General features: G+C 47.0%; 1 protein-coding gene across 1 annotated transcript in view; it reads left to right on the top strand.

Moving 5' to 3' along the window:
• Positions 1 to 367: 367 nt before the first annotated feature.
• LOC311128825 (interleukin-1 receptor-like 2) overlaps positions 368 to 14,117 on the top strand; it is a gene marked incomplete at its 5' end in the record, with an annotated part of 39,953 nt that continues 26,203 nt past the window's right edge. Inside the window, one exon of the mRNA XM_084161053.1 lies at positions 368 to 500. Within this exon, the coding sequence (XP_084017179.1) occupies positions 368 to 500 (133 nt within the window). The remainder of the gene's footprint in view (positions 501 to 14,117) is intronic.

Below are 14,117 nucleotides of genomic sequence, written 5' to 3'. Positions count from 1 at the left end.
GCAGCAGAGGGCTCTGAACGAGTGTGGGTGTTCGATACCTGGGGTGACGCGAGAGTGCCCTGCCTGCCGCCTCAAGACCCAAAAGAAAGCCCACGACAGCGTGCAGGAGAAAGTCCTCTCGTTCCACTAGAGGGACACTGGGGCTGTCGTCCTCCGCTTTCCCGGATCGCCGCTCCACCCAGCTCCATCAGCTCGTGATCCGGGTTGGGGGGGTGGAACGGGCAGGCCCCTTCCAGGACGTCCTCTAGCAGCCAGCAGGTTGTCCAACCGGATGGCCATGTCCACCAGTTGATTAAAGGACAACATGGTGTCCCGGCAGGCTAGCTCCCTTCGGACATCCTCTCGTAGATGGCACCAGAAGTGGTCAATGAGGGCCTGCTCGTTCCACCCAGGCCCAGCCGGGGTCCTGCGCGGTCCTTGTCCCCTGCCTCAGGTGGACCAGCCGCTTGCCCGCCTCACTACCTTCGGGCGGGTGATCGAAGACGGACTGAAAGAGGCGAGTGAACTCCCCGTAGTTGTCCAACGCGGCTCCTCTTTCACTCCAGACTGCATTGGCCCACTCCAGGGCTTTCCCCTAGAGGCAGGAGACGAGGGCAGACACCTTCTCCCGCTCCGATGGGGCCGGGATGATGGTAGAATAATATAGCTCCAGTTGTAGGAGGAGTCCCTGGCAGCTGTCCCGTCTAAATCCCGTGGTCGGAATATATGGATCCCTCTGGGTGCTGGGATGTGGGTGGCTGGATCTGATACAAAATACAAGGAGTACCACGAGCTTCACTATCCTCACAATAAACAATCACACACAAAGACAAGGGGGCAGAGGGAACACTTATACAGGTACTGATGAGGGGATATGAACCAGGTGTGTGTAATAAACAAGAAAAAAAATAGAATGATGAGATGAGGAGCGGCAGTGGCTAGAAGGCTGGTGACGACGAACACCGAAGCCTGCCCGAACAAAGAGAGGAGGCAGCCTCGGATGAAGTCGTGACACTGGAATTAAAATGGATTTTTGGGGGGTTTGTATCATTTGATTTACACAACATGCCTACCACTTTGAAGATGCAAAAATATTTTTTCTTGTGAAATGAACAAGAAAGAAGAAAAAAAAACCCGGAAAACTTGAGCGTGCATAACTATTCACCCCCCCCCAAAGTCAATACTTTGTAGAGCCACATTTTGCAGCAATTACAGCTGCAAGTCTCTTGGGGTATGTCTCTATAAGCTTGGCACATCTAGCCACTGGGAGCTTTGCCCATTCTTCAAGGCAAAACTGCTCCAGATCCTTCAAGTTGGATGGGTTCCACTGGTGTACAGCAATCTTTAAGTCATACCACAGATTCTCAATTGGATTGAGGTCTGGGCTTTGACTAGGCCATTCCAAGACATTTAAATGTTTGCCCTTAAACCACTCGAGTGTTGCTTTAGCAGTATGCTTAGGGTCATTGTCCTCCTGGAATGTGAACCTCCATCCCAGTCTCAAATCTCTAGAAGACTGAAACAGGTTTCCCTCAAGAATGTCCCTGTATTTAGCGCCATCCATCATTCCTTCAATTCTGACCAGTTTCCAAGTCCCTGCCGAAGAAAAACATCCCCACAGCATGATGCTGCCACCACCATGCTTCACTGTGGGGATGGTGTTCTTGGGGTGATGAGAGGTGGTTGGTTTGCGCCTGACATAGCGTTTTCCTTGATGGCCAAAGAGCTCAATTTTAGTCTCATCTGACCAGAGTACCTCCCGAGTGGCGCAGTACCTCCCGAGTGGCGCAGTGGTCTAAGGCACTGCATCGCAGTGCTAGCAGTGCCACTAGAGATCCTGGTTCGAATCCAGGCTCTGTCGTAGCCGGCCGTGACCATGAGACCCATGGGGAGGTGCACAATTGGCCCAGCGTCGTCCAGGGTAGGGGAGGGAATGGCCGGCAGGGATGTAGCTCAGTTGGTAGAGCATGGCGTTTGCAATGCCAGAGTTGTGGGTTCGATTCCAACGGTGGGCCAGTATGAAAAAAATAAATAAAAAATAATGTTTGCACTCACTAACTGTAAGTCGCTCTGGATAAGAGCGTCTGCTAAATGACTAAAATGTAAATGTAATGTTTGGGGAGTCTCCCACATGCCTTTTGGCGAACACCAAACATGTTTGCTTATTTTTTTCTTTAAGCAATGGCTTTTTTTCTGGCCACTCTTCTGTAAAGCCCAGCTCTGTGAAGTATACGGCTTAAAGTGGTCCTATGGACAGATACTCCAATCTCCACTGTGGAGCTTTGCAGCTCCTTCAGGGTTATCTTTGGTATCTTTGTTGCCTCTCTGATTAATGCCCTCCTTGCCTGGTCCGTGAGTTTTGGTTAGTGGTGTTGCAGACTCTGGGGCCTTTCAGAATAGGTGTATATATACTGAGATCATGTGACAGATCATGTGACACTTAGATTGCACGCAGGTGGACTTTATTTAACTAATTATGTGACTTCTGAAGGTAATTTGTTGCACCAGATCTTATTTAGGGGCTTAATAGCAAAGGGGGTGAATACATATGCACGCACCACTTTTCCGTTATTTATTTTTAGAATTTTCTGAAAGAAGTTCTTTTTTTCATTTCACTTCACCAATTTGGACTATTTTGTGTGTAATACCTTGCTAAAACCAAGTATAGAGTTTATTTGTTATAATTCATTGGTATTAGATTTAAAAGGTGATCGAATAGCTCCTGATTTGTAATGTCATTAATGCATTTCTTTTGAAGCAATGTTTAAAAAAAAAAAATTAAGTTTACATTTCCCACGTATCTCGTTAAAGTTTTGACCAATGAGGTAACTTGTTAAGTTGTGGCCAATGGGAGAGTGGACTGGTTGCTGGGAAAGAGAAGAGAGGGAAAGGTTGAAAGGAGAGAGAGGAGAGACGTTAGTGGGGTTGGTGAAGGAAAAATGACCCAAGGAAACGATAGAGAAAACAAAACCATACCTACAGAGTTTGTTTTAAAGGGAAATCCTGATTTTATTTCTATAAGAGAGTGTTTATTAGTTCGTTAAGAAAGACCTAGTAGAGACTGAAGCTGCCGTCACATTGTGGAGACATTCGACATCCTAGAGGTTAGCCTAGCATCGTTCAAGACTTGGAGAGAATTGCTTGTGACGATCAGTTCGGGTTTCAAACGGATGTCTGTTGCTGCTACGGATTACTGGCTGCATTGATAGCTGTGTTCGCTGTGGATCTTGTGAGGACACCTGCACGGAACTACTATATTTTGCTGAGGCATTATCTACAAGTAGTGAGTAACTACAAATGTGTGGTGGACTTCGGGACTTTATGTATGTCGTCATTTTTTTTAGCTCCAACGCGCGCCCAGGGTTTAAGCAAGCTTGCAAATAATTTGGACATGGGTTGTGGAAAAATCATTGGGGTTTATAATTTGTATTTCTTTTGATGTGATACATTGAACATTTGATTAATATAGATCTTGAACCTTGTGTCTGTTGTATTGGTGGAGTCATTTACTGTTTCAGTTTCATTTAATGCATGGGAAAGCATATCCTTATACCAATAACCAAGTCTATAATCATTCTATCTGAAGTTAATACCCTATTTGTCATTCACCCTAGCAAGTTTACAATAGGGATTCTTATTGGAGATGTCCTTCTCACCTAATATCCCATGCTGTTCAGATATTCTAAATAAGGTAATATCTTGAGAGTCAAATTCGAGCCTGGTGAGAGGGTTACATGTGTATTACATTTGACATTTTAGTCATTTAGCAGACGCTCTTATCCAGAGCGATTTACAGTTAGTGAGTGCATACATAAAAAAAAAATCATACTGTCCCCCCGTGGGAATCGAACCCACAACCCTGGCGTTGCAAACGCCATGCTCTACCAACTGAGCTACATCCCTGCCGGCCATTCCCTCCCCTACCCTGGACGAAACTGGGCCAATTGTGCGCCGCCCCATGGGTCTCCCGGTCACGGCCGGCTACGACAGAGCCTGGATTCGAACCAGGATCTCTAGTGGCACAGCCTTAGACCACGACAGCCTTATGTCCATTACATGAAATCCAAATAAAAATCCATTTAAATTACAGGTTGTAATGCAACAAAATAGGAAAAACGGCAAGGGGGATAAATACTTTTGCAAAGCACTGTAGCACTCATCGGGTCAGGCAGTATTGGTTATGTTTTCTTGTCCATACGCTTCCCTTGTTTTCGATCTGTCCATGTTCTTAATCATGAAACTCACTACTGCACCTGCTTCCTCTCCCTGCGTCTCCGTTACATAAATCCATGTCTTGTTGAATAAAATGGCCACAGTCAATACCAGTTTATGGTTCCTGACAAAAGTAGAACATTATTTATGTAAATTCAAGTTTCTTTCAAGAAACAAACAAAAAAAAAAATGCCAAAAGTGCCAGTAGTTGCAGAACCACCCATATACAAACTTTATTTGTGTAGTGTAAGGTTCTGTATTTATTTTCTTAGTCAACCTTGTGTTCTTGAATGTAGCCATGTTTCTCTGTGTTCTTGAACGTAGCCCTGTCTTTCATTTTTGTTCATTGATTTCACCTGTGTTTGTTACTCACCTGGTCTCATTAGCTCCTTATTTAGTTCAGTTCATTCTGTTTGTGCCTTGTGAGGTATTGTTCATTTTGACTCTACTAAACCTTTTCTTAGTTCGTTTGTGACAACCAGTTATAGCCTTCAGTCCTAGTTTTGGATTCTCCTGCCTGTTAGCCTACCTGTGTATGACCATTGCCTGCCTGTGAACACGATTCCTGCCTTTTGTGAAGGCGAAATAAACACCTGCCGCACTCTGCGCGTGAATCTACACCCTTTTTCTCCCTGACTATTCATTACAGAATACTTCACCAAAAAATTGAACGGATTCAGCGGAGCTACAGCAGCGCCTAACCCAGCAAGAGGAATGTATGGAGGAAATCTGCCATCTTCTCCATCAGCCTATCCCTACTCTTCCGATGCCAGGTATCGTAACCCATAGCCCTCCTTCATTCATATCCATGCCTGGAAAGTATGACGGTTCACCTGGGAAATGTCAGGGATTTCTGATGCAATGCAGCAAATACATTGAGCACAACCCCACTAACTTTGCCACCGACAAGAGCAGGGTGGATTTTGTGTCTCTGCTCACAGGCAAAGCCCTGGATTGGGCCACCGCCATATGGACTGCCAACAGCACAGAACTCAGATCCGAGACCCATTTCCACACCCTCTTCAAAGAGGTATTTGATCACGCTCCTTCTAGGAGACCTCCTCATAGAACTTCAACAAGGACTCAATTCAGCTGCCGAGTATACCCTCGAGTTCCGCACCATGGCTGCAGGGAGTGGATGGAGTGAGGCTGCTTTACTTACGTCTACCGAAGAGGGCTCAACAGGGAACTTCAGGCGGAGTTGGCCTGTAGAGGTGACCTTCAGGATTTAAATCAATACATTCGTATCTCCATCGACCACCTCGTCGCCGACCGTCGAAGTACTCTGACACCCAGGAACCTGAAACCTTCTCTTTCCATGGTTCCGTCATCCCGTTCCAGTCTTCCAGAGCCCATGCAGTTGGGCCATGCTCCTCTCCCGCGTATCAAATGTCAAAGGCGGATCCAAGAAGGGCTCTGCCTATACTGTGGAGGGAAAGATAATCTACTCAGCCATTGCCCTGTTCGCCCCCCACAGAGAGATGATAAGGGTCCCTCCGCTGCCATGCAGGTAGGCGTGTCCTTATTTCTAAATATCTCCCAGAAGCAATTCTCCATCCCAGTGTTGATAACCGCAAAGGGGGTTACTAAGTACGTAGAGGGCTTGATAGATTCGGGCGCAGCAGGTAATTTTATTGATCAAATCAAATCAAATCAAATCAAATTTTATTGGTCACATGCGCCGAATACAACAGGTGCAGACATTACAGTGAAATGCTTACTTACAGCCCTTAACCAACAGTGCATTTATTTTAAACAAAAAAGTAATAATAAAACAACAACAAAAAAGTGTTGAGAAAAAAAGAGCAGAAGTAAAAATAAAGTGACAGTAGGGAGGCTATATATACAATAGAATAAAGTGACAGTAGGGAGGCTATATATACAGGGGGGTACCGTTGCATAGTCAATGTGCGGGGGCACCGGCTAGTTGAGGTAGTTGAGGTAATATGTACATGTGGGTAGAGTTAAAGTGACTATGCATAAATACTTAACAGAGTAGCAGCAGCGTAAAAAGTATGGGGTGGGGGGGCAGTGCAAATAGTCCGGGTAGCCATGATTAGCTGTTCAGGAGTCTTATGGCTTGGGGGTAGAAGCTGTTGAGAAGTCTTTTGGACCTAGACATGGCACTCCGGTACCGCTTGCCGTGCGGTAGCAGAGAGAACAGTCTATGACTAGGGTGACTGGAGTCTTTGACAATTTTGAGGGCCTTCCTCTGACACCGCCTGGTATAGAGGTCCTGGATGGCAGGGAGCTTTGCCCCTGTGATGTACTGGGCCGTACGCACTACCCTCTGTAGTGCCTTGCGGTCAGAGGCCAAGCAGTTGCCATACCAGGCGGTGATGCAACCAGTCAGGATGCTCTCGATGGTGCAGCTGTAGAATTTTTTGAGGATCTGAGGACCCATGCCAAATCTTTTTAGTCTCCTGAGGGGGAATAGGCTTTGTCGTGCCCTCTTCACGACTGTCTTGGTGTGTTTGGACCATGATAGTTCGTTGGTGATGTGGACACCAAGGAACTTGAAGCTCTCAACCTGTTCCACTACAGCCCCGTCGATGAGAATGGGGGCGTGCTCAGTCCTCTTTTTTTTCCTGTAGTCCACAATCATCTCCTTTGTCTTGGTCACGTTGAGGGAGAGGTTGTTGTCCTGGCACCACACGGCCAGATCTCTGACCTCCTCCCTATAGGCTGTCTCATCGTTGTCGGTGATCAGGCCTACCACTGTTGTGTCGTCGGCAAACTTAATGATGGTGTTGGAGTCGTGCCTGGCCATGCAGTCATGGGTGAACAGAGAGTACAGGAGGGGACTGAGCACGCACCCCTGAGGGGCCCCCGTGTTGAGGATCAGTGTGGCAGATGTGTTGTTACCTACCCTTACCACCTGGGGGCGGCCCGTCAGGAAGTCCAGGATCCAGTTGCAGAGGGAGGTGTTTAGTCCCAGGATCCTTAGCTTAGTGATGAGCTTTGAGGGCACTATGGTGTTGAATGCTGAGCTGTAGTCAATGAATAGCATTCTCACGTAGGTGTTCCTCTTGTCCAGGTGGGAAAGGGCAGTGTGGAGTGCAATAGAGATTGCATCATCTGTGGATCTGTTGGGGCGGTATGCAAATTGGAGTGGGTCTAGGGTTTCTGGGATTATGCTGTTGATGTGAGCCATGACCAGTCTTTCAAAGCACTTCATGGCTACAGACGTCAGTGCCACAGGTCGGTAGTCATTTAGGCAGGTTATCTTAGAGTTCTTGGGCACGGGGACTATGGTGGTCTGCTTGAAACATGTTGGTATTACAGACTCAGTCAGGGACATGTTGAAAATGTCAGTGAAGACACTTGCCAGTTGGTCAGCACATGCTCGGAGTACACGTCCTGGTAATCCGTCTGGCCCTGCGGCCTTGTGAATGTTGACCTGCTTAAAAGTCTTACTCACATCGGCTACGGAGAGCGTGATCACATAGTCGTCCGGAACAGCTGGTGCTCTCATGCATGCTTCAGTGTTGCTTGCCTCGAAGCGAGCATAGAAGTGGTTTAGCTCGTCTGGTAGGCTTGTGTCACTGGGCAGCTCGCGGCTGTGCTTCCCTTTGTAGTCTGTAATAGTTTTCAAGCCCTGCCACATCCGACGAGCGTCAGAGCCAGTGTAGTATGATTCAATCTTAGACCTGTATTGACTCTTTGCCTGTTTGATGGTTCGTCGGAGGTCATAGCGGGATTTCTTATAAGCGTCCGGGTTAGAGTCCCGTTCCTTGAAAGCGGCAGCTCTACCCTTTAGCTCAGTGCGGATGTTTCCTGTAATCCATGGCTTCTGGTTGGGGTATGTACGTACGGTCACTGTGGGGACGACATCATCGATGCACTTATTGATGAAGCCAGTGACTGATGTGGTGTACTCCTCAATGCTGTCTGAAGAATCCCGGAACATGTTCCAGTCTGTGCTAGCAAAACAGTCCTGTAGCTTAGCATCTGCGTCATCTGACCACTTTTTTATTAGCCGAATCACTGGTGCTTCCTGCTTCAGTTTTTGCTTATAAGCAGGAATCAGGAGGATAGAGTTATGGTCAGATTTGCCAAATGGAGGGCGAGGGAGAGCTTTGTATGCGTCTCTGTGTGTGGAGTAAAGGTGGTCTAGAGTTTTTTCCCCTCTGGTTGCACATTTAACATGCTGGTAGAAATTAGGTAGAACGGATTTAAGTTTCCCTGCATTAAAGTCCCCTGCTACTAGGAGCGCTGCATCTGGATGAGCGTTTTCCTGTTGATTAATGGCCTTGTACAACTCATTCAGTGCAATCTTAATGCCAGCATTGGTTTGTGGTGGTAAATAGACAGCTATGAAAAATATAGATGAAAACTCTCTTGGTAAATAGTGTGGTCTACAGCTTATCATAAGATACTCTACCTCAGGCGAGCAAAACCTTGAGACTTCCTTAGTATTTGATTTTGTGCACCAGCTGTTGTTTACAAATATACAGAGACCGCCACCCCTCGTCTTACCCGAGTCTGCCGTTCTGTCCTGCCGATGTAGCGTATAGCCTGCTAGCTGAATGTTATCATTGTCGTCGTTCAGCCACGACTCCGTGAAACATAAGATATTACAGTTTTTTATGTCCCGTTGGTAGGATAACCGTAATCTTAAATCGTCCATTTTATTCTCCAAAGCTTGAACGTTGGCTAATAGGATTGATGGGAGAGGCAGTTTACTCGTTCGCCGTCGGATCACCAGCTAGTACAAGAGCTTGACATTGATCTTACACCTGTCACCCCTCTCTTAAGGATTAACGCCCTGGACGGGCAGCCATTGGGCACGGGCTTCATTACGCACCTGACACAGAGCGTCACCCTCCAGATTGGAGTCTTCCACACCGAAACCATTCAACTCATGGAACTATCATTCCCCAAACAGCCACTCATCCTCGGACACCCCTGGCTTTGCCGTCACGACACTGCTATCTCGTGGTGACAAGGTGAACTACTGTCCTGGTCTTCTACCTGCATCACCAGTTGTCTCAGCCTACCCTGCAGAAACACCACCATTGAGGACTCTGCAGTGCCACCCACTATACCATCTGAATACGCCCAGTACAGCAATGTCTTCAGCAAAATCAAGGCCTCCACTCTGCCACCACATCGCCCAGTGGACTGTGCTATTGACTTACTCCCTGGAGTGTCCCCACCGACGGGCCATGTTTACCCCCTATCTATCCCGGAAAATGAGGCAATGGAGAACTACATTGATGAAGCACTCGAAAATGGTTTAATTCGTCCTTCTTCCCCGGCTGCGTCCAGCTTCTTCTTCGTTGGGAAAAAGGACGGTGGTCTCCGTCCATGTATTGATTACCGTTCCCTGAATGACGTCACGGTCAAGAACTGTTTCCCTCTTCCTTTGATCCCAGCGACCCTTGAACAAGTGGGCCACGCCAACATCTATACAACATCTTTTCCAGGATATGATCAACCGCTTTCTCATCGTCTACATTGATTACATCCTGATTTACTCCCACTCCCTGAAGGAACACATACAGCATGTACAAAAGGTTCTTCAACGGCTCCTTGACCATAACCTTTATGTGAATTCTGAAAAGAGCACCTTCCATGTAAACTTCCTCGGTTTCGTACTGACACCTGGAGGGGTCCGCATGGATGAGAACAAAGTCACCGCTGTCAATAACTGGCCCAAACCCACCACTGTTAAGGGACTCCAACGTTTCATTGGGTTCTCCAACTTCTATCGCCAGTTCATTCGGAACTTCAGTTCTACTGCCGCTCCCCTCACTGCCCTTACCAGCCAAAAGACCCGGACTCTTCAAACGACTGATACCGCCCTGACTGCTTTCAACAACTTGAAATGCCTCTTCACCTCAGCTCCTCTCCTTCGCCAACATGATCCGACCCTTCCTTTCACCCTGGAGGTGGATGCCTCCAAAGTAGTAGGAGCCATACTCTCTCAGTGGGTGGCAACACCTCCCAAATCACATCCCAGTGCCTTCTTCTCCAGGAAGTTATCCGCCACTGAGAGGAATTACGATTTGGGGAACAGAACTCCTCGCCATCAAGCTGGCCCTCGAGGAATGGCGCCACTGGTTGTAGGGCGCACAACATCCTAAACAGATCATCATTATCTGGAATATATCAAACGGGCCAAGAGGTTAAACTCCAGACAAGCCAGCTGGGCTCTCTTCACAAGCTTCCATTTTCATGTTACTTACATCCCTGGAAAGAAAAACGTAAAAGCTGATGCTCTCTCCCGCCAGTTTGACCTTCCGACCAGTAACTCAGACCCTACACCCATTTTTCCATCCTCTTGCATTATGGAACCGGTACAGTGGGAGGTTCACTCTGCTATACAAGAAGCCCTAACCTCAGACCCGGCTCCTCCTGAGACACCAGCTGGGAAGACTTACGTACCAGCAGCTGTTAGACCCCAACTGATGCAATGGTGTCACACGTCCTTGGGGTCAGGACATCCGGGCATTACATTAACCACCGAACTTCTAGCCCGTAAGTTCTGGTGGTCCTCACTGGCATCCGACGTAAGGGATTACGTACTCTCCTGTCCAGTCTGCGCCCAAACCAAAAGCCCTCGTCATCTCCCTGGTAAGCTTCAACCTTTTATAGCTGTTGACTTCATCACAGATCTTCCTGAATCCTCTGGTAACACCACCATCCTTGTCATAGTAGACCGTTTTTCAAAAATGTGTCTGGTTCCTCTTCCTCATTTACCTAACACCATGGAATTGGCTGAGTGTATGTTCCAGCAGGTGTTCCGTCTGTATGGGATTCTGGAGGACATAGTTTCTGACCGCGGGTCCCAGTTTGTCTCCCGGGTGTGGCGAGCCTTCTGTGACCGACTGGGGATCGCCCTCAGCCTCTCCTCCGGGTACCATCCCCAGAACAACGGGCAGACGGAACGCCTGAACCAAGAAATAGGGAAGTACCTCCGCCAACAATGTTATGCCTCTCCACACGACTGGAGTCAGTATATGAATACGCAGTCATCCGCATACATAGACACACTGGCTTTACTCAAAGCCAGTGGCATGTCGTTAGTAAAGATGGAAAAAAGCAAGGGGTCTAGACAGCTGCCCTGGGGAATTCCTGATCCTACCTGGATTTTGTTTGAAAGGCTTCCATTAAAGAACACCCTCCTGTGTTCTGTCGTCCCCACAGTGACTGTACGTACATACGCCAATCAGAAGCCATGGATTACAGGCAACATCCGCACTGAGCTAAAGGGTAGAGCAGCCGCTTTCAAGGAGTAGAACTCTAACCCGGAAGCTTATAAGAAATCCCGCTATGCCCTCCACTACAAAGGGATGCACAGCCGCGAGCTGCCCAGTGACACGAGCCTACCAGACGAGCTAAATCACTTCTATGCTCGCTTCGAGGCAAGCAACACTGAAACATGCATGAGAGCATCAGCTGTTCCGAATGACTGTGTGATCACGCTCTCCATAGCCGATGTGAGTAATACCTTTTAAACTGGTCAACATTCACAAGGCCGCAGGGCCAGACGGATTACCAGGACGTGTACTCCGAGCATGCGCTGACCAACTGGCAAGTGTCTTCACTGACATTTTCAACCTCTCCCTGTCTGAGTCTGTAATACCAACATGTTTCAAGCAGACCACCATAGTCCCTGTGCCCAAGAACACTAACGTAACCTACCTAAATGACTACCGACCCATAGCACTCACGTCTGTAGCCATGAAGTGCTTTGAAAGGCTGGTCATGGCGCACATCAACACCATTATTCCAGAAACCCTAGACCCACTCCAATTTGCATACCGCCCCAACAGATCCACAGATGATGCAATCTCTATTGCGCTCCACACTGCCCTTTCACACCTGGACAAAAGGAACACCTATGTGCGAATGCTATTCATTGACTACAGTTCAGCGTTCAACACTATAGTGCCCTCAAAGCTCATCACTAAGCTAAGGACCCTGGGACTAAACACTTCCCTCTGCAACTGGATCCTGGACTTCCTGACGGGCCGCCCCCAGGTGGTAAGGGTAGGTAACAACACATCCGCCACGCTGATCCTCAACACGGGGGTCCCTCAGGAGTGCGTGCTCAGTCCCCTCCTGTACTCCCTGTTCACTCATGACTGAATGGCCAGGCAAGACTCCAACACCATCATTAAGTTTGCCGATGACACAACAGTGGTAGGCCTGATCACCGACAACGACGAGACAGCCTATAGGGAGGAGGTCAGAGACCTGGCCGTGTGGTGCCAGGACAACAACCTCTCCCTCAATTTGATCAAGAAAAAGGAGATGACTGTTGTCATATGCTCTAATGTCAACTGTTACACAGTCTGCATGACAACTTATGTCATATGTTATTACATGCTACAAATAACCAGATGTTATAAAATTTTATGTCATTTACCAACCTCTGTGTCACATTATTTAATTAAATAATGAGCGCCATAACCATGTCATATGGCTTTACAAAGTGTGCACAGACACCTTCAGTATAGTGACATTAATTTGAGGTGTAATGAAACAGTTACTGGATGAATGTGCTTATACCACAGGATGAGTTGAGTATCATAAAATGTTACCATACAAATGATCTCCAAGAAACATGGGCAAATGGGAGCACAGATGTAGGCCTACTAAGGATATATGTTTTTCAAGGAGACTGCTCTGAGTTGTAGCTACAAATTGGACCACATCGAGATATAATAAAGCACACATTATAATACCAACATCTAACTTAATTAATCCATCCTCTTTCTCTCCGTTTGTTGGCACCATTCATTTTTAATCTTAGTGAACACCTTTCTCTATCTTTATCTTTCTGTCACTTTGTTTTAATCTCTCCATCAGTGTGTTTTGATGTGGTGGTTGTGCTGAGAAGTAGAGAGATCATTTCCTGTATCGCACAAGCAGTCATTATGGTCGACTCAACATCAATCCGATTCTGGCGCCTACTAGCACTCTTGTTTGATGGGCGTCATAACCATGGGCAAATGGGAGCACAGATGTAGATTTCATTCTGGCGCCTACTAGCACTCTTGTTTCCACATCCTTTAGTGCTTCTGTCAAGGCACAGCCTTATCACTGTAGCCTAGCAGTTAACAGCGCTGGGCCAGTAACTGAAAGATCGCTGGTTCGAATCCCTGAGCCGGCTAGGTGAAAAATCTGTTGATGTGCCCTTGAGCAAGGCACTTAGCCCTAATTGCTCTGGATAAGAGTGTCTGCTAAATGTCTAAAATATATATTTTTAAATGCATATCGTCAATGGCACATCATCCAGAATAGACACTATGATGTTACCCAATATAAAGCAAAGATATCGAACTAAACTCCATGTAGTAGCAGAATGTACATTTGATATCACTTTCATTACAAGTGGACAAAGGTAGTGTGACACCTCACAGTTGATAACTTAGTTGTAATAACAGCTGTTATACAGTTAAACAGTTATACACCTCCACTGTGAAGTGTGTCTGTCAGACTTAGTATAAACTGGCCAGTCAACCAAACATCCCCCCTTGATAAAGAGTCAAGCTTGTATTGAAGGAGGGAATTGAAAACTCCAAGACTCAAGTCATGCAGTGAGTCAATCCAGACCAGCTGGGAACAGGAATCTTAGCTTTCAAAACACTGACCTCAAGACTCTTGTGCTGCACAGTATCATCACTCCAGGGATGGCCAACCCTGCTCCTGGACAGCTACTGAGTATGCACTTTTGCTATAACACACCTGATGTTTGACATTTTACTGAACTGTTAGGATCTAGTAATGCAAGCATTTCGCTGCGCCCACTATAACATCTGCTAAACTGTGTATGCGAGCAATAAACTTTGATTAGATTTTTTTGATTCAACTAATCAATATATTGGTGAGCATCTAGTAGAATCAGGTGTTCTTGTTAAGGGTTTGAATGCAGCAGGGTAGTTCTCCCGGGTTAGTGTTGCTCACCCCGGGTG

Source organism: Coregonus lavaretus, assembly GCF_964263955.1.
Source record: "Coregonus lavaretus genome assembly, chromosome: 5".
Lineage (NCBI taxonomy): Eukaryota > Metazoa > Chordata > Actinopteri > Salmoniformes > Salmonidae > Coregonus > Coregonus lavaretus.
The sequence above is the reverse complement of the archived record's forward strand: the minus strand, read 5'-3'. Positions and strand labels throughout refer to the sequence as shown.